The sequence below is a fragment of the Aquarana catesbeiana genome, linkage group LG07, assembly GCF_042186555.1.
Source record: "Aquarana catesbeiana isolate 2022-GZ linkage group LG07, ASM4218655v1, whole genome shotgun sequence".
Classification (NCBI taxonomy): domain Eukaryota; kingdom Metazoa; phylum Chordata; class Amphibia; order Anura; family Ranidae; genus Aquarana; species Aquarana catesbeiana.
The window spans coordinates 100,054,478-100,078,072 of NC_133330.1; the positions used below are offsets into that span (position 1 = coordinate 100,054,478).

The following is a 23,595-nucleotide window of genomic DNA, read 5'->3' on the forward strand; positions in this document are numbered from 1 at the left end:
TAGCTTAAAGTGACGCTAAACAATATCTTTATTCTCCACACATAATCTATACACATCCACTACTTAATGGTACTGTAAGCTATTTTTCATTAAATCAGTTCTTTTATCTCCCTACTTGTAATGTCCTTTGTGAGCTTCTGAACCTTTCCTTTACGCCCTCGCTTCCATTTCTTTGTATGAAGCAGTGCTCATTAGTTGTGGTCAAGTGCAGTGCTCTATGCACACAATACATCCCATCCCATCCATAGTCCCTAGTCCATCTCACTAGCTGTCTTTAGTACAATAAAGAGATGTTAGTCTTCATCAAGCCTTAACACAGTTCCCAGTGCATTCTGTCATGATTTTATTAACATTGGCTGCTCAAGCCCTGAAAAATGGGAGAGCTTTTTTTCCCCTGAAATCAGTTGGCTGTATTTGATGTTCTTAACCATTAAATGTTTCACAAAGTCAGTCAAGTGAGATGAACTCATATACCAGGCACTCCTGAGTACACATCCAAGACTTTACCATCTGGCAAGCACTTGTTGCTTTTAATGAGGTAGTAGCCTAATTCCAGAACAGGGTCCACTCATACACTCATACAGATCAAGGATCTGCTTCTTTGAAGGAAAAATCATTTTACAGTAGATCCATCAGAACCAACTTTCACTTTTATCAATCCAGCGTTATCACACACACATCAGGCTCTTTAAAGAGGAACTACAGTCTGCTCACATTATTTGTAATAAAAATCTTTGCCATTCTGAAGCTTCCCTCCCACCACTTTGCATATTATTTTATATATACTGTGATTCTGTACTTGCCAAATATGCTGCAAAAATCTCCCCCCACTGAGTCTTGCTGCAACCATTTTAACTGTGGGCAGCTGAAGCTGCTGCCTGTTCACTTCCTGGATTTACATAGACACACAGAGACACACCTCCAGCTCTGCAGCTCTCATTGGCCCTCTTATGACTCATCCCCTCTCCTTTCCTGGCAAACTCTCAGGAGAGGGAGAGAGAGCTGTGCATGATGTCATAAATCTAGGCTTTTTACCAGACAAAAAACATGAAGTGGGCTGTATAAGGTATGTACTGGCAGAAAAAAAAATTGTTTTACTATCCAAAGTTAAAACAACAAGGGCAGAGGATTTAATAGATGGAAAGATAGAAAAAATGACTGAAGTCCCACTTTATTCAGTTGTAAACACTGCCTGTCCCAACAAAGTAATAAAGATCTAAAACCTGAACTTCTGTTTCATATATTAATAAGGGGGAACTCAGTGCGTCCCTCTTGGTCAGTAGGGACAGACTGCATTTCCTCTCATTTCAAACTGTCCAAAGTAACTTGCAGTCTGTCAAAGGCCTGTTCCAAACAAACACCTAGAAAGGTATTTATCTACATATATACTTTAAGGCTCAGGCTAAACATGGCATTATATATAAAGCTTTGCTAGTGGGATTTTTACTTACAGTCCAGCTGAAATCAACTCTAGGGGAAGCAAGATGTCAACATTATTAGGTTAATTAAAATGCAAAAAGCTATAGGCAAAGTACATGAACCCATAACAGGTAACCAGCCATCTTCTTTCATTGTTTTTACATGTCTAAACAGCTGAAATCTTACTGTTATGTGTTAGTGCACTCTGCAACTTGGACCGTTATTAAAGTGTGCACTGCGTATAATTAGTCCAATGTATGGAAAAAAAAAACCATATGATTTATATTTTTTATACCACAAACTCATTTTTCCCCTCAGATGTATATATTATTCAATATGGTTCTCTTAAGCCTCTGCCAGTTCCTTAGCAGGGGGTGACTGCCTATTAGAAAGACAGTACTCAGCATCATTTTACTCAATCGATTCTCCAGGTTGTAATGGAAAGAGAACTGTATCCCTGAGAAACAGGAAGTCTACCCACAGGAGAATCAAGATTGAGGAGATGTGTTAATGAGATGGCATAGTGAGCTTGCTGGAGGGGGGCCAGAAATGGGATGTGGAATTAATTATTGATGAATGCATAATTTACAGATGTATATCAGAAAGTGATGATAAGAGATACAGTTATTAACCAACTAGAAATTATTTAGCTATAAATTATATTTAATAATAGCTGAGATGCCCTAAGGCATCACAAGCAAGCAGAGGCTATTTCCTATTTTACCAAACTAAACAGATTTAGGAATCATTTTTTGGAACAGTATGAATTATCACCTTTTTCTTGTTAAATAAGCCCCATCAAATAGATGTCTGTTTCTAACTAGCGCAACCTAACAAACTCAGCTGTATCAGATGCATTTTTTTTCAACATGTTTTAATTGAAAAGGCTTAAAATAATAAGAAAATAAATTTGTACTATAACCATTGTCTTACTTAAAGAACATCTGAAACATGCATAATGTTCAATCTTGTCTTTCTGCGATCCTACTTAATATGCCGCCAATACTGACATTAGGATTGATTTGTGAGTCTGAAATAATCGTCTCCCAGGCTATAGTTAGCGATCAGCAAATGCATCAGTTAGGCAAATCTGGCAAACCTCATCTTCTTCAATGATTGAGAATTATCAATTTGCTTCACTAAACGCATTCAGGTTTCTCCAACCTGTGGATAAAGCCAGGCAATCGCAATTTATGAATTGCATGATTCTCTGCACATTGGACAAATCTTCATGTGCATATTTAAGCAAGATGTAAATTTATGAATCAATGAAAAATATGGACTTGGACATATTTGTCTAATTCATAACTCCCTGGAAATATAAGACTGCACAGAAATTGGATTAGAATCACCAGTTTTTATATCTCCAGTTATATTATGTACATTTCTGTACTATACAAGTCGCAGTTACTTTATATAACTATATTTTTTCAACTTCTGCAAATACAGGTATATTATATTAGGAGTTTATAGCCAGGCTAGAAACATATGCACAGTAGACAAATGAATGTGCAGTTTTTGCTTTGTGTCTGCCTGTTCATTGGGACAGACTTGGTGTATTCTGCTTGTATAGGTGATTCCCATTACACTGTCTATGCAAATAAATCCTTCCCCTTACCATAAAATGTCCTTATACTTCCAGCTAAAGTGACTAAATGACTTATATCATGTTATATCAGGTTCAAGGTCCGTTGGTTTCAGTTTAGGTCTATTACACCAAAAGACACAAAAAGACACAGACAGACAGAGGAAAGAATTCCATATCTGATAATGAACCATGAGAATGAATGGATCTGCTGCCACACTAATCTGCTGTCATTCATTCAGCTCCAGTATTTTACTACAATTTCATAGGAGCACAGAATTCAAGAAATGTATACTGAACACCGGGTTTTATATATGAAGGAAGAAACCAATCATAGTGTATATGTCAGGGTAGCACACGTTTGCTAGGAAATTAGAGTGAGCCTAAGTCTTGTTGTATGTGTATGTAATAAAATGGAAATGTACAATATAAAATAATAGCATAGATAGATAGATAGATAGATAGATAGATAGATAGATAGATAGATAGATAGATAGATAGATAGATACATGGATAGATAGATAGATAGATAGATAGATAGATAGATAGATAGATAGATAGATAGATAGATAGATAGATAGATAGATAGATAGATAGATAAGAATGACCCTAGTTTTGTTATATATGCATGTAATAAAATAGAAATGTACTATATAAATATATAAATAGATAGATTGGATGATAAATGATCGATAGATGTTAAGATAGATAGAAAATGATGGAAGATTTATAGATAGATAGATAGATAGATAGATAGATAGATAGATAGATAGATAGATATGATTATAGTACTGTTTATTCGTTAAGAACAGTTTATTTTGTTCTAATAATATATACTTTATTTTTGGTGAAAAAAATACGTTTCATATTTTTACTTGATTTTACAATTGAAGATCCTTTATAATAGCTCCCACCACCTCCCTTCGTATAACAAACAGGTTGTAGTAGACCCAGGTGCAACCATTAGTGATGGGGGTGAATCTATGACACCATGTCATGCTTACACCCATTACTAGCACTCATTCATCTCTCTCCTCTGTGTGTATGATAGACAGCCAGTATAGATAGTCTGCCATGGATTTTTTATGAAGACACATCTCATGGTGTCATTAAACCCTCTTCTCCATGTAATTCATATAATGATACCCCATGTCTAAACATTCCTCACCCCACACACATCATCGCCCATTACTAGTTGTAGAGACTCCGTTTTTCTGCTCACCTCAATTTTTTCAATGCGATCCTTCAGCGTCCTGACCGCCTCCTCCAACTCCTGCACTGCCTGTGGGGAGTCCAGGGGCAGATCCCCCATGGCTCCTTCCTTGGGACCCCATCCATCGGTCCCCTCCTGGTAGCCCTTGTCCAGGCCGTTCTCACAGCGGCTCAGCTTACCGGTGAGCTCCCGGATGGCCTCCTGGTCGGTAAGGATCTGCTTCTTCTGCTGCAGCATGGTGTGCCGGAGCTGCTCGGCGGTGTTCTGAAGGGTGAGGAGCTCTTCTCCGGCAGGTTGGGGGGAGTCTCTCTGGACATCAGAGGGGCACTCCATGGCTAAGGGGGTGCAGATGAGTCTACTGAAGCTGGGGGGAGACTGGCTCTTGGATCCTGGAAGCTCCAGGAAGGCGTCCTTCGATCCGTACAAAGTCTTGACACCATGGAGAGCTCCCAGGCTCTTCTCATTGGGAACGGCTGGAGCCGACTCATTTTCAGCACCAAGGACAGGTCCCTTGGCGGCGGGGTGGACGCTGGCTATAATACATATGATGGCACCTAGGAATGCAAGCATTCCGGCCACCAGTAAGACGGCCAGAAACTTCAGGGTGACAGCTACAGGGGGGCGATCTAAGAAAAGAGGCTTCCACCCCGGGACCTGAATGGAGGTGATGGACAGAGGAGGATCCCTCACTGCATAGAGCACCAGATGGAGAGAGCTGTGACCACACCGAGCCCACTCTATACAATGCACAGCCGATGCTTGGTCTGTGACTTAGAAAGGGAGGAGAGGGTTACACGTCATTACTCCCTCCCCACCCCCACTTTCATCATTTTTTTTTTTTTTGTTATTTCTCTAGTGAGTTAGCAAGGCATCTTTTAACCCCTAACTCTTCCACCAGGCTTGATGTACAGGGAATGTGATATTTATAGAGAGATACCATTAGAAATGACACGTGGGAACTGATTTATGCAGCATCATCCTCATTTTTTTGCTAATTTATTGACACACTATTTAAATATCAAATACATTTTAACACACAAGACAAATGTATTGATGTTTTGTTACAGCATTTCCGACAAGCGTAGGAAGACATTTATTATTGAATAGATTTCTTTGACATCTGAAATGTTAGATGCCTTGGCAACCCGAAGGCTGGCTTCAGATTTTAAACCACTGCTGAAGGTGTAATGACAGCTTCTTAACTGGAACTTTTTAGGTAAAGCCTATCTATGGTCAAAATGTAAAATCATATGGTAACCACTTCACCCCCGGAAGGTTTTACCCTCTTAAAGTGTTACAACAGTAAAATCAGTCTGTATATGCAGTAAAGCATGCTGGTTATACCCACTGTGGAACCTAAGGGGTTAATCCTCCACATTTGTGTAAAAAAAGCTGTTTTATCCAGTCTTCTTTGATCCTCCCCATCTTCCACTGTCCCCAATCCATCTCCTGATTAGGGATGAGCTTCGTGTTCGAGTCGAACCCATGTTCGACTCGAACATCGGCTGTTCGCCGAATTGCGAACGATATGGGCCGTTCGCACTAAATTCGTGTGGCGCGTCACGGCCCATAATTCACTGCGGCATCGCAGTGCATTGCTGGCTGATGATTGGCCAAGCATGCACTATGACCCGCATGCTTGGCCAATCACAGCGCCGTCAGTAGAGAGAGCTGTAATTGGCCAAAGCCAGGGTGGCTTTGGCCAATTATGGCTCAGGGGATTTAGTACACACCCCACACTATATAAGGCCGCCTGCACGGCGGCCCTGTGTAGTGTGTGTTCCGGTGTGCTGAGAGATAGAGAGAGAGAGAGACAGTGTCATTTGATTTGAGTTAGATAGATTAGGCAGAACAGTCAGTCAGTTAGCTGCACTTACAGTGTATTGTGTATATATATGCATCCCAGGTGTTGCATATATATATATACACTGTATTCAGTTTAGCTAGATCCGTTCCTGTTATCTTCTATCTAGACTATTTACATTTAATGCAGTGCGTCCTGCTCACAGTGTTCAGCTAGATCCGTTCCTGCTATTTACATTTAGTGCAGTGCGTCCTGCTCACAGTGTTCAGCTAGATCCGTTCCTGTTATCTTCTAGACTATTTACATTTAGTGCAGTGCGTCCTGCTCACAGTGTTCAGCTAGATCCGTTCCTGCAATTTACATTTAGTGCAGTGCGTCCTGCTCACAGTGTTCAGCTAGATCCGTTCCTGCTATTTACATTTAGTGCAGTGCGTCCTGCTCACAGTGTTCAGCTAGATCCGTTCCTGCTATTTACATTTAGTGCAGTGCGTCCTGCTCACAGTGTTCAGCTAGATCCGTTCCTGTTATTTACATTTAGTGCAGTGCGTCCTGCTCACAGTGTTCAGCTAGATCCGTTCCTGCTATTTACATTTAGTGCAGTGCGTCCTGCTCACAGTGTTCAGCTAGATCCGTTCCTGCTATTTACATTTAGTGCAGTGCGTCCTGCTCACAGTGTTCAGCTAGATCCGTTCCTGCTATTTACATTTAGTGCAGTGCGTCCTGCTCACAGTGTTCAGCTAGATCCGTTCCTGTTATCTTCTAGACTATTTACATTTAGTGCAGTGCGTCCTGCTCACAGTGTTCAGCTAGATCCGTTCCTGTTATTTACATTTAGTGCAGTGCGTCCTGCTCACAGTGTTCAGCTAGATCCGTTCCTGCTATTTACATTTAGTGCAGTGCGTCCTGCTCACAGTGTTCAGCTAGAGCCGTTCCTGCTATTTACATTTAGTGCAGTGCGTCCTGCTCACAGTGTTCAGCTAGATCCGTTCCTGTTATCTTCTAGACAATTTACATTTAGTGCAGTGCGTCCTGCTCACAGTGTTCAGCTAGATCCGTTCCTGCTATTTACATTTAGTGCAGTGCGTCCTGCTCACAGTGTTCAGCTAGATCCGTTCCTGTTATCTTCTAGACTATTTACATTTAGTGCAGTGCGTCCTGCTCACAGTGTTCAGCTAGATCCGTTCCTGTTATCTTCTAGACTATTTACATTTAGTGCAGTGCGTCCTGCTCACAGTGTTCAGCTAGATCCGTTCCTGTTATCTTCTAGACTATTTACATTTAGTGCAGTGCGTCCTGCTCACAGTGTTCAGCTAGATCCGTTCCTGTTATCTTCTAGACTATTTACATTTAGTGCAGTGCGTCCTGCTCACAGTGTTCAGCTAGATCCGTTCCTGTTATCTTCCTACTGACAGGCAGGCTTGTCTGGTTACAGTATATAAAGCTACCTGAAGAAAATTACAGGTGTTCTATTTGATCCTATTAGTACCACGGTCAGGCAGCTAGACTATTTACATTTAGTACAGTGCGTCCTGCTCACAGTGTTCAGCTAGATCTGTTCCTGTTATCTTCCTACTGACAGGCAGGCTTGTCTGGTTACAGTATATAAAGCTACCTGAAGAAAATTACAGGTGTTCTATTTGATCCTATTAGTACCACGGTCAGGCAGCTAGACTATTTACATTTAGTACAGTGCGTCCTGCTCACAGTGTACAGCTAGATCCGTTCCTGTTATCTTCCTACTGACAGGCAGGCTTGTCTGGTTACAGTATATAAAGCTACCTGAAGAAAATTACAGGTGTTCTATTTGATCCTATTAGTACCACGGTCAGGCAGCTAGACTATTTACATTTAGTACAGTGCGTCCTGCTCACAGTGTTCAGCTAGATCCGTTCCTGTTATCTTCCTACTGACAGGCAGGCTTGTCTGGTTACAGTATATAAAGCTACCTGAAGAAAATTACAGGTGTTCTATCCCAGCTTAGTGCAGCTACAGGCCATTAGTATGTCTGGAAGGCCAAGAAGGAGAGGCAGACAGTCACAAGCCAATAAGAGAGGGCAAGCAGGCTCTGTGTCTAGTGCTGGTCGTGGAGACGGTGCATCCTCATCAGCACGTGGCCATGGGACACGCTTGGCCTTTTTTTCGGCAGCTGGCCGTGTTGAGCCGCAACATGCGGAAGACTTGGTCGAGTGGATGACCAAGCCGTCCTCATCCTCCTCATCCTCTCTCACCCATGCCCAGGGTGCTTTGTCTGGCAAAGCAGCGGCCTCTTCCCTCAGCTCAATGTCATCAGTGACTCCTTCCCTAGCTCCACCATGTCCTCATGAGGATTCCCTCGAACTGTTTGACCACAGTGTTGGGTACATGCTCCAGGAGGATGCCCAGCGTTTGGAAGGCTCTGATGACGATACTGAGCTCGATGAAGGCAGTAACATGAGCACGGACAGAGGGGGTGCCCAAGAAGGACAGCAATCTGGCAGTCATGCTCCCCCTGCTGCAGTATACTGCCAGGTTTGCTCCAGTGATGAGGAGGGAGGGGATGATGAGGTCACTGACTCAACGTGGGTGCCTGATAGGAGAGAGGAGGAGGAGGAGGAGGAGGAGGCGGCGGCACATCACCAACGAGGCAGGATGCCCTCCAGGGGCCAGCCTAAGGGCAGCACATTGACTGCATCACACCCCAAAGCTCCACATGTGCAGGGCGCTGCAGTCTCTGCGCGTTATTCAAAAAGTTCTTTGGTGTGGGCCTTTTTTGAGACGAGTGCATCAGATCGCACCGCTGCTATTTGCAACATATGTCTCAAGCGTATCTCGCGTGGCCAAAACATCTCCCGCTTGGGTACCACATGCTTGACCAGACATATGTTGACCTGCCATGCAGTTCGTTGGCAAGCGTATCTAAAAAGCCCACACCAAAGAACAAAGAGGATCTCTCCTTGCTCCTCATCAGCTGAGATTTCCAACCCCACTAGACCTTCAGTCCTCTCTGAGACCTGCAGTGAGAGGAATGAAGGTGTAGAATTAGGTGTGTCACAGCCAAGTACTTGTGGGCAATCTGCTTTTGGTACACCGACGTCAGATTGTACCAGGCAAATTTCCCTGCCCCAGCTGCTGCACCGCCGAAAGAAGTTTGCTCCCAGCCATCCACATGCCCAGCGGTTGAATGATAGCTTGGCAAAATTGCTAGCACTTCAACTGCTGCCTTTTCAGTTGGTAGACTCTGCCCCCTTCCGTGAGTTTGTGGAATGTGCGGTTCCTCAGTGGCAGGTACCCAAACGCCACTTTTTCTCACGGAAGGCGATTCCGGCTCTCTACCGGCATGTGGAAGGCAATGTCCATGCCTCGCTGGACAGGGCGGTCAGCGGTAAGGTGCATATTACCGCTGACTCATGGTCCAGCAGGCATGGACAGGGACGTTACCTAAGTTTCACGGCGCATTGGGTGACTCTGCTGGCAGCTGGGAAGGATGCAGGACAAGGTGCAGTAGTGTTGGAGGTTGTTCCGCCACCACGCCTCCAAAATGCTGATTGTGACACACCTCTCTCCTCCACCCCCTCCTCTTCTTCTTCCTCCATGGCCTCTTCCTCGGAACCAGCGGTGCTCCGTAGGCGTTCAAGGGGCTACGCAAGTACGCAGGCCAAAAGATGCCATGCGGTGCTTGAGCTGGTGTGCTTGGGGGACAGGAGCCACACTGGGGCAGAGGTTCTGTCAGCTCTGCAGGGGCAGGTTCAGAGGTGGTTGACGCCACGCCAACTTAAGGCAGGAATGGTGGTTTGCGACAATGGCACCAACCTCCTCTCTGCCCTCCGACAGGGACAAATGACCCATGTGCCCTGTTTGGCTCACGTCCTTAACTTGGTGGTGCAGCGGTTCTTGGGCAGGTACCCGGGCTTACAGGATGTCCTGAGGCAGGCCAGGAAAGTCTGTGTGCATTTCCGCCGGTCATATAATGCCAGTGCTCGGCTGACGGACCTCCAAAAGGAGTTTAACCTGCCCAAGAACCGCCTAATCTGTGACATGCCCACCAGGTGGAACTCAACGTTGGCCATGCTGCAGCGGCTGCACACGCAGCAGAGGGCCATCAATGAGTACCTGTGCGACTATGGCACCAGGACAGGGTCATGGGAGCTTGGTTTTTTTTCCCCACGCCAGTGGGCCATGATCAGGGATGCATGCACTGTCCTGTCACCATTCGAGGAGGCCACGAGGATGGTGAGCAGTGACAGTGCATGATTCAGTGACACTGTCCCCCTTGTCCACCTGTTGGAGCACACGCTGCGTGGAATAATGGACAGGGCACTTGAGGCAGAACAGAGGCAGGAAGAGGAGGACTTCCTTAGCTCTCAAGGCCCCCTTTATCCAGACAGTGTTCCTGCGTGCCCGCCGATCACACAGGAAGAGGACGAGGAGGAAGAGGAGGAGGAGGAAGATTGTGTCAGTATGGAGGTGGAGCCTGGCACTCAGCATCAGCAGCAGTCTTTAAGGGATCAGTCCCAAGAAACACATGGACTTGTACGTGGCTGGGAGGAGGTGGCTGCGGACCATGTCGTTCTTAGTGACCCAGAGGACTCCGGACCGAATGCCTCAGCAAACCTACGCTGCATGGCCTCCCTGATCCTGCAAAGCCTGCGTAAGGATCCTCGTATTCGTGGTATCAAGGAGAAGGACCAATACTGGCTGGCAACCCTCCTTGATCCACGTTACAAGGGTAAGGTTGCGGACCTTATCTTGCCATCGCAGAGGGAGCAGAGGATGAAACATCTTCGGGAGGCCTTGCAGAAAGGTCTGTGCAACGCGTTCCCAGAGACTGGGAGGTTACAAACTCCTGTTTCTGGACAACGTGTTGCTGAGGCTTCGGTCAGTCAAAGAAGGAGCGGTGGAGAAGGTGGCCGTCTGACCGATGCATTCAGACAATTTTTTGGTCCGCAGCCCCAAGGTATGATCGGTTCCAGCAACCATCGCCAGCGTCTGTTTTACATGGTACAGGAATACCTAGGGGCAAGATCAGACTTGGACACCTTTCCCACCGAAAATCCTCTGGGTTACTGGGTCTTGAGGATGGATCACTGGCCAGAGCTTGCACAGTATGCAATTGAGCTACTGGCCTGTCCTGCATCCAGCGTTCTTTCGGAACGCACATTCAGTGCTGCTGGAGGCGTGGTAACCGATCACAGGGTGCGTCTGTCCACCGACTCGGTCGATCGGCTGACCTTCATAAAAATGAATGAGTCTTGGATCACCACCAGCTACCAAGCACCTGATGCTGATGTAACCGAATAATTTTTTTTGAAATCTCAGATCCCTTCAAAGACTGCCTATGCTGATGCTGAGTGACTATCCCTAAGTAATTATCCTCTTCCTCCTCAATCATCACGCTGATAGCTTGTAAGAACATTTTTGGTTCTGGGCGCCACCACCAGTGCCTAAGGCACAATTTTTCAGCCCCTGTTTAACAGGGGCGTGTAATTACAATTTTTGATGTAATACTTTGCAGCAGGGCTCGTTCCTGCATTCCAACTAGAGTGTCTGTGAGGGGTTGCAGTGTTGTGGCACCAGCACCAGTGCCTAAGGCCCAATTTTTCTGCCCCTGTCTAACAGGGGCGTGTAATTACAATTTTTGATGCAATACTTTGCAGCAGGGCTCGTTCCTGCGTTCCAACTAGAGTGTCTGTGAGGGGTTGCAGTGTTGTGGCACCAGCACCAGTGCCTAAGGCCCAATTTTTCTGCCCCTGTCTAACAGGGGCGTGTAATTACAATTTTTGATGCAATACTTTGCAGCAGGGCTCGTTCCTGCGTTCCAACTAGAGTGTCTGTGAGGGGTTGCAGTGTTGTGGCACCAGCACCAGTGCCTAAGGCCCAATTTTTCTGCCCCTGTCTAACAGGGGCGTGTAATTACAATTTTTGAAGCAATACTTTGCAGCAGGGCTCGTTCCTGCGTTCCAACTAGAGTGTCTGTGAGGGGTTGCAGTGTTGTGGCACCAGCACCAGTGCCTAAGGCCTAATTTTTCAGCTCCTGTTCAACAGGGGCATGTAATTACAATTCTTGATCTAATATTTCACAGCAGGGCCCTGTGAGGGCTTACAGTGTTGTGGCCACAGCAACACCTAAGGCCCAAATTTCTGCTGAGTATATAGGGCAGGACCCTACTTTCAAACATCTAACTTACAAACGACTCCTACTTGCAAACGGAAGGAGACAACAGGAAGTGAGATGAAATCTACCCCTAGGAAGGGAAATTCTCTCCTGTAAGAGTTAATATGGGAAAACAATTTCTCCTTTCCACTGATGCTTTCCAATCCTTGTTCCACAAAAAAACCCAAATTTTCAAAAAACATTTTTCATTGGGACAAAAAAGTGAGGTGAAATCTTCTGAAGAGGAGGAAAGACAGCAAAACAAATGTCACAGGGGTGATAACCCTTCCCTATGTTTTCCAAAAAGCTTAGAAAAGATTTTTTGGCTGGAGCTAAACACGTTAAAAATGTTCAAAATTACAAACAGATTCTACTTAACAACAAACCTACAGTCCCTGTCTTGTTTGCACCGCCTGTATACTGCTGTTCAGAGTATATAGGGCCTGGTGGCCCCACACCTTTCCTTATTTTAATTTGGGTGCGGGGTTCCCCTTAATATCCATACAAGACCCAAAGGGCCTGGTAATGGACTGGGGGGTACCCATGCCGTTTGTCTCACTGATTTTCATCCATATTGCCATGACCCGACATGACATTAAACCCGCAAGCAGTTTTAAATGAGATTTTTTCCTTTAAAAATGACATTTGGTGCAGGGACTGTTCTAAACATGGGAAACACGCGTCACTTTACAGGCATACTATAGACACCCCCCAGGTACGATATTTAAAGGAATATTTCACTTTTTTTTTTTTACTTTAAGCATCATTAAAATCACTGCTCCCGAAAAAACGGACGTTTTTAAAAGTTTTTTTTGCATTGATACATGTCCCCTGGGGTAGGACCCGGGTCCCCAAACCCTTTTTAGGACAATACCATGCAAATTAGCCTTTAAAATGAGCACTTTTGATTTCGAACGTTCGAGTCCCATAGACGTCAATGGGGTTCTAACGTTCGTGCGAACTTTCGGTCCGTTCGCGGGTTCTGGTGCGAACCGAACCGGGGGGTGTTCGGCTCATCCCTACTCCTGATAGCACAGAGCCTTGGAATCACTCTGCACGTGCTCAGTTTGGTGTGTATTTCTAGAGAGATTTTTCTTTTCTCGGGAGGGCCAGACAGAGCACTGTCCAGACAGAGGGTCAGGGGACCTGCAGCCTCATAGGACAGTCAGAGGAGAATAAGAACTCCTCCTACAAGCTTTAACCAGACACTGATTTGTATTTCCATGATCCGTGTACTGTGGGTGACCAGATATAGCGAATGCAGGTTCTGGGCTTATTGACCAGGCCATTTTTTGTGATACGGCACTGCGTTAGTTTAACTGACAATTGCACGGTCATGTGACGCTGTACCCAAATAAAATTGATGTTCCTTTTTTCCCCACAAATAGAGCTTTCTTTTGGTGGTATTTGATCACTTCTGAGGTTTTTATTTTTTTGGGCTATAAACAAAAAAAGAGCAACAATTAAAAAAAAAAAAAAAAACTATATTTTTTACTTTCTGCTATAAAACACCCAATAAAAAAAATGTAAAAAATCTAATTTCTTTACCAATTTAGGCCAATATGTATTCTGCTACATATTTTTGCTGAACCCCCCCAATAAACGTATATTGATTGGTTTGCGCAAAAGTTATTGCATCTGCAAACTATGGGATATTTTGGGGATTTTTTTACTAGTATTGGCGGCGATCAGTAATTTTTAGCGTGACTACAACATTTCGGCAGACAAATAAGACACCTAACTGACACTTTTAAAACTTTTTTGGAACCGGTGACATTACTACAGTGATCAGTGCTAAAAATATGCACTGTTATGCCGCATACACACAATTGGACATTCCGACAACGAAATCCTGTGATTTATTTTCGACGTATGTTGGCTCAAACTTGTCTTGCATACACACTGTCACACAAATGTTGTCGGAAATTCAGATCATCAAGAACGCGCTGATGTACAACACGTACGACGGGACTATAAAGAGGAAGTTCAATAGCCAGTGCGCCACCCTTTGGGTTCCTTCTGCTAATCTCGTGTTAGTAGAAGTTTGGTGAGAGATGATTCACGCTTTTCAGCCTCGTGCTTTTCAGATCGTTACTGCTCTTCAGTTTGTGCTTGTGGGTTCGTATCTGGTTTTCAGTGCATGTAGTCAGTTCCTATCTGGTTTTCCGTGCGTATTTTTATACTACGTATTTGATTTTCAGTGTGTTCTTATCCGCTCGTTTCTGATTTTCAGCTCACTCTTCTCAGGCCTTTCTGATTTTCAGTGCATTCTGTTAGTTCATTCTGACCAGCCGACCGTTTTGAAGCCATGTTGCGGGTACGTACTCATTGTAGAGTTTGTGCTGTGCAGGGGCTTGGTGTTGGGTTTCTTACTTTGACCCAAACCCAGTCCATGAACAGGGCAGGGAGGAGTTCATGGACGAAGAATTGGTTGCTCCAGCGTGACCACATGCCTTTATTGTGGGAGATTCGTGAGAACAATCCTGATGATTTCAGGAATTATATCCGGATGACGGACCCCATTTTTCACCATTTGTTGGCTTTGCTGTCCCCTTATATTACGAAGCAGGACACCTGCATGCAGCAAGCCATCACTCCTGAACAGAGGCTAGTCGCCACATTGCGGTACTTGGCGACAGGGAGAAGTCTACAGGACATCAAGTTCTCGACTGGCATCTCCCCCCAGGCTCTGTGGATCATTATTCCAGAGACCTGTTCTGCCATCATACAGGTCCTGCAGAAGGACTATATTAAGGTAAGATGTATCCTTTAACATCACATTCTATGTATTTAATGTTTGCTAATGTATTGTATTTATGTCATCATTCCCTAATTACCATGATTGTAATATGCTGAGAATTTCCTCTTTATCCTCATGCATGCTGGAAGTTTTTCAAGTTCCTTTTTTGTCCTTCATGCATATTTGCCTTCACTAACCTCCCCAGCATGCTATCCTGTGCCCATACACACCTAGCCTAGTCACTCAACAGTGTATTTTGTCAGTTCCATAGTAGTGCTTTACCCTAAACACCCCCTAAAATGTGTACAAACGTTATTTGTGTCCTTAAATTCAGGCAGAGTGCCAGAGGCTTTTTTTGAGGTCCCAAAATCATTTGGAACCCTCCCTCCCCCCAACCACTAAGTCAACTGATACCAATCCTCTATCTGCTGACTTTGCCAAACCCATACACACTATACCTACCTCTTTTGTGTTCATATTTATGGATGAATTCACCAAAGCATGTAGTGAAAAGGCCTGCCTGAATACTTTTAAATGGTACTGTTTAAAGTTTTGTTCTCCTATTATCTTAAAAAGGTAATTGCAGAATGTAAAAATGTGCTTCAATTTGTACAGTGTGTATTTATATTTTTGTATTATGGCACTTCTTACCTGTCCAGTGGGCTGCCAATAGTGTAAATAAGGAGGGGCTGGCCAAAGAAACACACATTATTTATGCATTCAGCTCTCAATGAAGTGGAGAGGGTTACCTGTCCAAAACATCCCCCCCCCTAAAATTTGTACAATGGGCCATCAGAGGGGGAGGAATCTGATAAGTGGACCTTAGATTTGTTTCTTTAAATACTCCATAACCACTTGACAACTGGGCACTTAAACCCCCTTCCTAACCAGACCAATTTTCAGCTTTTGGTGCTCTCATATTTTGAATGACAATTACTCAGTCATGCAACACTGTATCTATATGAAATTTTTGTCCTTTTTTCACACAAATGGAGCTTTCTTTTGGTGGTATTTAATCACCGCTGGGTTCTTTATTTTTTGCGCCGTAAAAGAAAAAAGACCGAAAAATCTGTAAAAAAATACATTTTTCTTCATTTCTGTTATAATATTTTGCAAATTAGTAATTTTTCTTCATATATTTTGGCCAAAATTTATACCGCTACATATCTTTGGTAAAAATAACCCAAATTGGTGGATATTATTTGGTGTTTTTGAAAGTTATAGAGTCCAAAAGCTATGGTGCGAATATCTGAAAATTGATCACACCTGAAGTACTGACGGCCTATCTAATTTCTTGAGACCCTAACAAATACCCCCCAAATGACCCCTTTTTGGAAAGAAGACATTCCAAGGTATTTAGAAAGATGCATGGTGAGTTTTTTGAAGTTGTAATTTTTTCCCACAATTCTTTGCAAAATCAAGGTTTTTTTTTTTACTTTTTTTTTTTTCCACAAAATTGTCATATTAGCAGGTTATTTCTCACACACAGCTTATGCATACCACAAATTACACCCCAAAACACATTCTGCTATTACTCCCGAGTACGGCGATACCACATGTGTGAGACTTTTACACAGCGTGGCCACATACAGAGGCCCAACATGCAGGGGAGCACCTTCAGGCGTTCTGGAGAACCCAGGCCAATTTTGACATTTCTCTCCTACATGTAAAAATCATCATTTATTAGCTAGAAAATTAAAATAGAACCCCAAAACATTATATATTTTTTTTTAGCAAAGACCCTAGAGAATACAATGGCAGTCGTTGCAACTTTTTATCTCACACGGTATTTGCGCAGCAATTTTTTTAACGCGTTTTTTTTTTTAAAAAAACTGTTTTGTGCTTTACAAAAACCAAAACAGTAAAGTTAGCCCAATATTTTTGCATAATGTGAAAGATGAAGTTACGCCGAGTAAATAGATACCCAACATGTCACCTTTCAAAATTGCACGCGCTTGTGGAATGGCGCCAAACTTTGCTACTCAAAAATCCCCATAGGCGACGCTTTAAAATTTTTTACTGGTTACATGTTTTGAGTTACAGAGGAGGTCTAGGGCCAAAATTATTGCTCTCGCTCTACCGATCGCAGCGATACCTCACATGTGTGGTTTGAACACCGTTTTCATATGTGGGCGGGACTTACATATGCGTTCGCTTCTGCATGCGAGCACACAGGGACAGGGGCGCTTTAAAATTTTTTTTTTTTTTTATTGTTCATTTTACTTTATTTATTTTAGTTTGATGCTTTTTTCCACAAAAAAAAAATTTTGACCACTTTTATTCCTATTACAAGGAATGTAAACTTCCTTGTAATAGGAATATGACATGACAGGTCCTCTTTACAGTGATATATGGGGTCAATAAGACCCCACATCTCACCTCTAGGCTGGGAAGCCTGAAATTAAAAAAAAAAAAAAACGATCCTGGCTTCGATCGTAGCGGTGAGTCGGTAGAAGCGCGGGAGGAGGGGGACATCCCCTCTCACCTCCCGTAAGAACAATCAAGCAGTGGAACAGCCGCTATGATCATTCTTATGATGTAGGGAATCGCCGGCTGAAAAAGCTGATATCTGAATGATGCCTGTAGCTGCAGGCATCATTCAAATATCCCCGCACAAAGTCAAGGACGTTGTATGACGGCCGGCGGGCGGGAAGTGGTTAAAACGCATTTTTTTTTTAACACAAAGTTGTCCATTTATACAATATTTCTACCACATAACATGTACGTACCAAAAATGACACACCAAAATAGATTCTCCTACTCCTCCTGAGTACGGCAATACCACATGTGTGAGACTTCCACAGCCTGGCCACATACAGAGGTCGAGTACAGCCGAGCATGGCTCAGCATGGCAGGGTATGGCTGGGTATGGCTGGGTATGGCGGGGTATTGCGGAGTATGGCGGGGTATTGCGGAGTATGGCGGGGTATTGCGGAGTATGGCGGGGTATGGTGGGGTATGGCGGAGTATGGCGGGGTATGGCGGAGTATGGCGGGGTATTGCGGAGTATGGCGGGGTATTGCGGGGTATGGCGGAGTATGGCGGGGTATGGCGGGGTATGTCGGAGTATGGCGGGGTATGTCGGGGTATGGCGGGGTATGTCGGAGTATGGCGGGGTATGTCGGAGTATGGCGGGGTATGGCGGAGTATGGCGGAGTATGGCGGGGTATGGCGGAGTATGGCGGGGTAATGCGGGGTATTGCAGGGTAATGTGGGGCTTTGCAGAGTATTGTGGGGGTATTGCAGAGTAATGTGGGGCTTTGCAGAGTAATGTGGGGTATTCCAGGGTAATGTGGGGCTTCGCAGAGTATTGTGGGGGTATTGCAGAGTAATGTGGGGCTTTGCAGAGTAATGTGGGGTATTCCAGGGTAATGTGGGGCTTTGCAGAGTATTGCACAGCATTGCAGAGTAGTGGGGATGGCTGAGCATGGATGGATGGATGGCTGGATGTCTCTGTGCAGCGCTGTGGGCACTACACATCCAGCCCACAGCGCTGCAGCCATCTATCCATCCCCCTCTCCGCTCACAGTGTACCGATCGGTACACAGGAGGGGAGAAGAGGAACCGGCGTCATCAGATGACGCCGGTCTGTTTACATGTGATCCCCTCTCGCGCGCCCCCTGGGGCGCGCACCCGAACACATCCGTGACCGCCAGGTTCAGAGGACCCGGCGCATCACGGATCCCATTTACCAGGATCTGTGATGTGCCGGGTCCTCTGAACCTGGCGGTCACGGATGTGTTCGGGTGCGCGCCCCAGGGGGCGCGCGAGAGGGGAATTCTGGGAGGACGTCATAGTACGCCCTCCCAGAGTTATCCAACCGCCCTGCAGCCGTCATTCGGCTATGGGTCGGTTGGTAAGTGGTTAAAATCAATGTTATATTGATGTTGGCCAAGAATGTTTGTGTCTAATCTGCTTGCAATGTTATGTGCAAAAGTACTTATTTTTCTTTTTCTTGTTTCACTCCACAATTTCCTTCAATGCCGCAGAAATGGCAGACTGTGGCTTCCCAATTTGCCCAGCGGTGGGACTTTCCCAACTGCGGAGGGGCAATAGATGGGAAACAGGACCACATAGTCTCACCCCCCAACTCGGGGTCATACTTTTACAACTATAAGGGGTTTAATAGTATAGTGATGTTGGCGGTGGTGTCGGCGACATATGAGTTTCTCTATGTGGACATGGGGAAGAATGGCTAGATGTTGAATGGTGGAGTCATTGCCCAGACCGAGTTCTACGGATGGCTCCAAAGTGGTGGTTTGGGATTACCACCTCCGGAAGACAACGTGGCTGTTCTTCCATTCGTCTTTGTCGCTGATGAAGCGTTTGGGCTGGGTGATCACCTGATGCGGCTGTTCCCCATGAGAACCCTCACCCTGGACCAGAGGAGTGGTGGAGAATGCTTTCGGGATAATGGCCAGCCGGTTCTGCCTATTCCTTACACCAATCAATATGGCGGAATATAAACTTAACCATATAATCCTTGCATGCTGCATTCTCCACAACTTTTTAAAGTGGTGTTCCGGCCAAAATTATACTTTTTAAATACCCATATAATACACAAGCTTAATGTATTCTAGTAAAGTTAGTCTGTAAACTAAGGTCTGTTTTGTTCGTTTATAGCAGTAGTTTGTTATTTTATAAACTTACAGCAGGCCGTGGCCATCTTAAGTGTGGGCATCTGAAGCCAGACTGTATTTCTTCCTGGATCTCATCCTTGCAGATCTCGCACATGCTCAGTGCAGCACAAGCAGTGTAATAGGTTTCAGGTCAGGTTTCCATAGCAACGGCAGTGTCAGAGGAAGTTGCCACCCCTTTCCAGAAGGCATTGCAAACAGGAAATGATGCAATGAGCCATGGCTAGGGAGGAGGAAGTGAAAAATGAATACAGCAGATTTAAAGTAGGTGCTGAGAAAAAAAATATCCAATTCGTTTGCAGTGCACAGTTTAGTGAGGGATGCTGAAGAAATGTAAAAGTGGGTGGAACTCCACTTTAAGGAGAAATTCTATGAACTATGTGGCCTCATTTGGGCCTGAGGCTAGACTTCAAGACCAAACCCTGACGGCTCTTGAAGCTGGCCATCCTGGCTTGCCCCCCCCCAAAGCGCCCGCGAGGTCCGTCTAAAATATATGGAGTACTTTGCGGGTAGAGGGGCCATTGATATGCCAGAAAATGTATAATTATTATTATTATTATTCAGGATTTATATAGCGCCAACAGTATACAATATAAAAGGGAGACAATACAGTTATAATACAATACAATACAATAGGATTAAGAGGGCCCTGCTCAGAAGAGCTTAGAAGAGCTTACAATCTAATAAGAAACATTTTTTAAATAAATATGTATTCTAAACAGAAAAATATTTCCTTTTATATACTGCTTGTATTTCTTTTAGCTGTCTCCTAGGTTATCCAATGGGCTTTTCATTTTGGCCATTTTCTTCAATAGTGCAAACGTAATTTATTTGATTACATGAGGTGACAATCTCTTCTTCACCTAACTATTATATTGTGGGTCTGCTACACACACACCTTGTTTTTGTTGTCAATGTATGTAATGCATTAAGGATACAAATATTCATCATTTTCAGCACCATGATTTCATTTTTTGGAGTGACGAAAATGGCCTGATTGTTGCAAATTATAAAACACTGTGGGTGTTATTTACTAAAGGAAAATACACTTAGCACTACAAGTGCACTTGAATGTGCACTGAAGCTGCACTGAAAGTGCACTTGTAGTGCAAAGTGGATTTGCCTTTAGTAATAACCCCCATTGTCACTGTAAACACCAACTTAAGCAAAAAACTGCTATTGAGCATTGAAAGAAGAAGCCACACATTGTTGAGTAGAAAATTTTTTACTCTGTGCACATTCACATGTGCGTTTAGAAAAGGGTTTTTGAACAAGCCAACATATTTTTGGATTTTTTTTCTTTTTTTTGGGCAGTAGAAATATCCTTTTTTGTGGTAAACTGGCATGTTTTTAAAAACATAAAACAATACACAACTCAGGAACTTACAAAGTTCAACTTTGATCAATTGAAAGCAATATCAGACATTAGTATGTCCAAACTGTATTGATCTTGCCTTCATCAGATGGGGTGATGTCACCCCTGTGAAAGCCAAATTTTGAAGATGCACACAAATTGAGAGTCAAAATGGGGATTTTGCTCCTGATCCCATGCCTAAGGTCAACATGTGTTAGCTCTCATCATGAGGGATCAATGGATGTGTTTCGGGGGTGCATCTAGTTGCGAGGAGGGGGTTGCACCTACAAAACGCGTACATTGATATCCCGTGATGGCAGATAGTACATGTTGACACACTGTTTGCATCTTCAAAATTTGGCTTTCAAATTTTTAAAGAGAAGTTCAAAAAATACAAACAATTTGCTAAATTTTGGTGTGTTTTAGATTCTGCCTAAAACATCAATGATGTTTTTGAGTCTTTTTTCCACATCATTGATGTCTTCCTTGATCTTCTGTAAATCACAATTGCACACCATGATCTCCCCGATGAGGACGTGTGCACTTGCACTTGTGAAATGTGTTTCTTCTTCCACAACATCCACATCACCTAAAATAAAAAAAACACACCATGTATTATAAATATGCTGGCATCCATCTATTACCTAAAGCTGTGGTCTCAGACACTCACCTGTTGTGCTCACTATTTCGCCCACTTCATAAACCTCTCCTTCCTCCACATCCTCTGGTTGTGGTGTGGGGATTTCCTCTTCTTTTGGGGGTCCCTGGTGTCCTCTGATGTTCCGAATCTTTTCTCCCCTATGTGAATTAAAAAAAGGCATACTTAGCACACAGATATTTGAGGGCAGAAATAGTAATATGAAACATTGCTTGGAAGTGTTGTACAATTGGAAGGTGTGCAGGAAAACACTGCGCTAACTAAAATGCAAAAAGTAGCAGCTACATACACTATGACAAACACAATAAACAGAATGGTGAAAAAAATGTAGCGCATAATAAACATACAAAGTACTATAATAGTGTAGTGAAACGAAAAGTCCATATAAAAGTCCATGAACTAAATATATGACGGGCAAGAAATAATTGCCTGTAACCAAAGTGTATGTGATGGAAGAAGTCCAACAGTGTGTAAACACAAAAACCCCAGGCCCCAGTTGAAGACCCTTAGGTTGAAACGCGTAGGGCTGCTATATCACTCTCCATGTTGCCCCTTATTTTTTTGTGATCACTTTTATTGATATTGTTTTTTTAGAAATACAATACCCCCTTTTTATCTACACTATGTGGAAGCAATATTCTTTTCTCCACATATTATCCTGATGTGAGTGGGTGTCCCACCCTGGTACACCCTTCCTGCAAGATTCCACCCTTGAGTTCCAGAAGTGACGGTCTACTTGTATGGCCCTTGGAGTTCCCCTGAAGTCTGCCTCAGACGTTCCAACCACCAGGACATTATTTCATCTGCCATGTGTGGCTCACTGCCTTGAAGACTCTATGTCGCTGACAGTAGAGTCCACCTGATCTGGTAAGGGCATACACTTACTATTCAGTAGTTCATGGTGTTTCCTTTTGATGTTGTTTCCACGGACGGATCAGCACATCCATTACCAACACTTTGGGATCCACACTTCCGGGTTGCTGTTTTTGCTGTTTTTGTGTTTACACACTGTTGGACTTCTTCCATCACATACACTTTGGTTACAGGCAATTATTTCTTGCCCATAATATATTTAGTTCATGGACTTTTATATGGACTTTTCGTTTCACTACACTATTATAGTATTTTGTATGTTTATTATGCGCTACATTTTTTCACCATTCTGAGTGTTGTACAATTGTCTGTTTTGCCAGAGTTCCAAGCTGAAGACATGTTTTTTTCACTTTTTTAAAGCTGGAATACGTACCTTTTTTGGTCAAGTTTCACACATGGAGACACCCCTAGTATCCACTGGAGCACCTGTGTGGGACACCCTAAAAAGTTTGTTCTGGTGTTCCACACTAGTGCTCCTGCGTCCAGATGTGTAAACAGCTGCTGAGTCTCCTCTCCTTACACTGAATCGAGTTTGCATTTCATTCTAATTACAAACCCATCTAGACAACAATGTACTAAACTTCTTTTAAGACAAATATGCCTGAACAAATGTAGTTAACCTGCATCTGCCAAAAACATTGTAGTAGGCGAACAAATGATGTTTACTACGAACGATTACTGTGTGGGTGACGATATTCCGCGCTTAGGAGAATAGGAACAAGGAAGGACTGCTGCCCCCTAAAAATGAAAATCACCTAGGTGAAATCCAGTGTACAGAAATTGCTATAAACAGGGGAATTGGCGCTGTCCGGCTATATGTGCATTAAATAATGATTCCTACAAGTGTAAGAAAAAAGGAGGCATACATGTAGAAAAAATAATAAAATAATAAAAAATAATAAAACAATTAATATGCGTGTGACCAATGTGTTGTGGGAGCTATTAAAGTGCAAACAACACTCCCAACAGGTGTTAGAATAATAAAGTGCAACTTGCTCCTGAGATAAATATATATGTGCCAATTTCTCAATAAGAACCAACTGCCTATATAGGTATAGAAATGTGCCCAAAAGTAAAAACAAGAACTCCGAAATAAACACTTATGGCAATAAAACAGTATTGGCAGTAAAGAACAAACAATTATGACAGTAAAAAATCCCCAGCATGTGTGCATAAAAAAGT

At 43.6% G+C, this 23,595-nt stretch overlaps 1 protein-coding gene across 1 annotated transcript in view; it reads right to left on the minus strand.

The window, feature by feature from the left end:
• Positions 1 to 5,016, minus strand: part of NPTXR (neuronal pentraxin receptor) — a 132,989-nt gene extending 127,973 nt beyond the window's left edge. Inside the window, exon 1 of the mRNA XM_073592540.1 lies at positions 4,227 to 5,016. Coding sequence (XP_073448641.1) covers positions 4,227 to 4,787 — 561 coding nt within the window. The 5' untranslated portion in view covers positions 4,788 to 5,016. The remainder of the gene's footprint in view (positions 1 to 4,226) is intronic.
• Between the last annotated feature and the right edge of the window lie 18,579 nt (positions 5,017 to 23,595).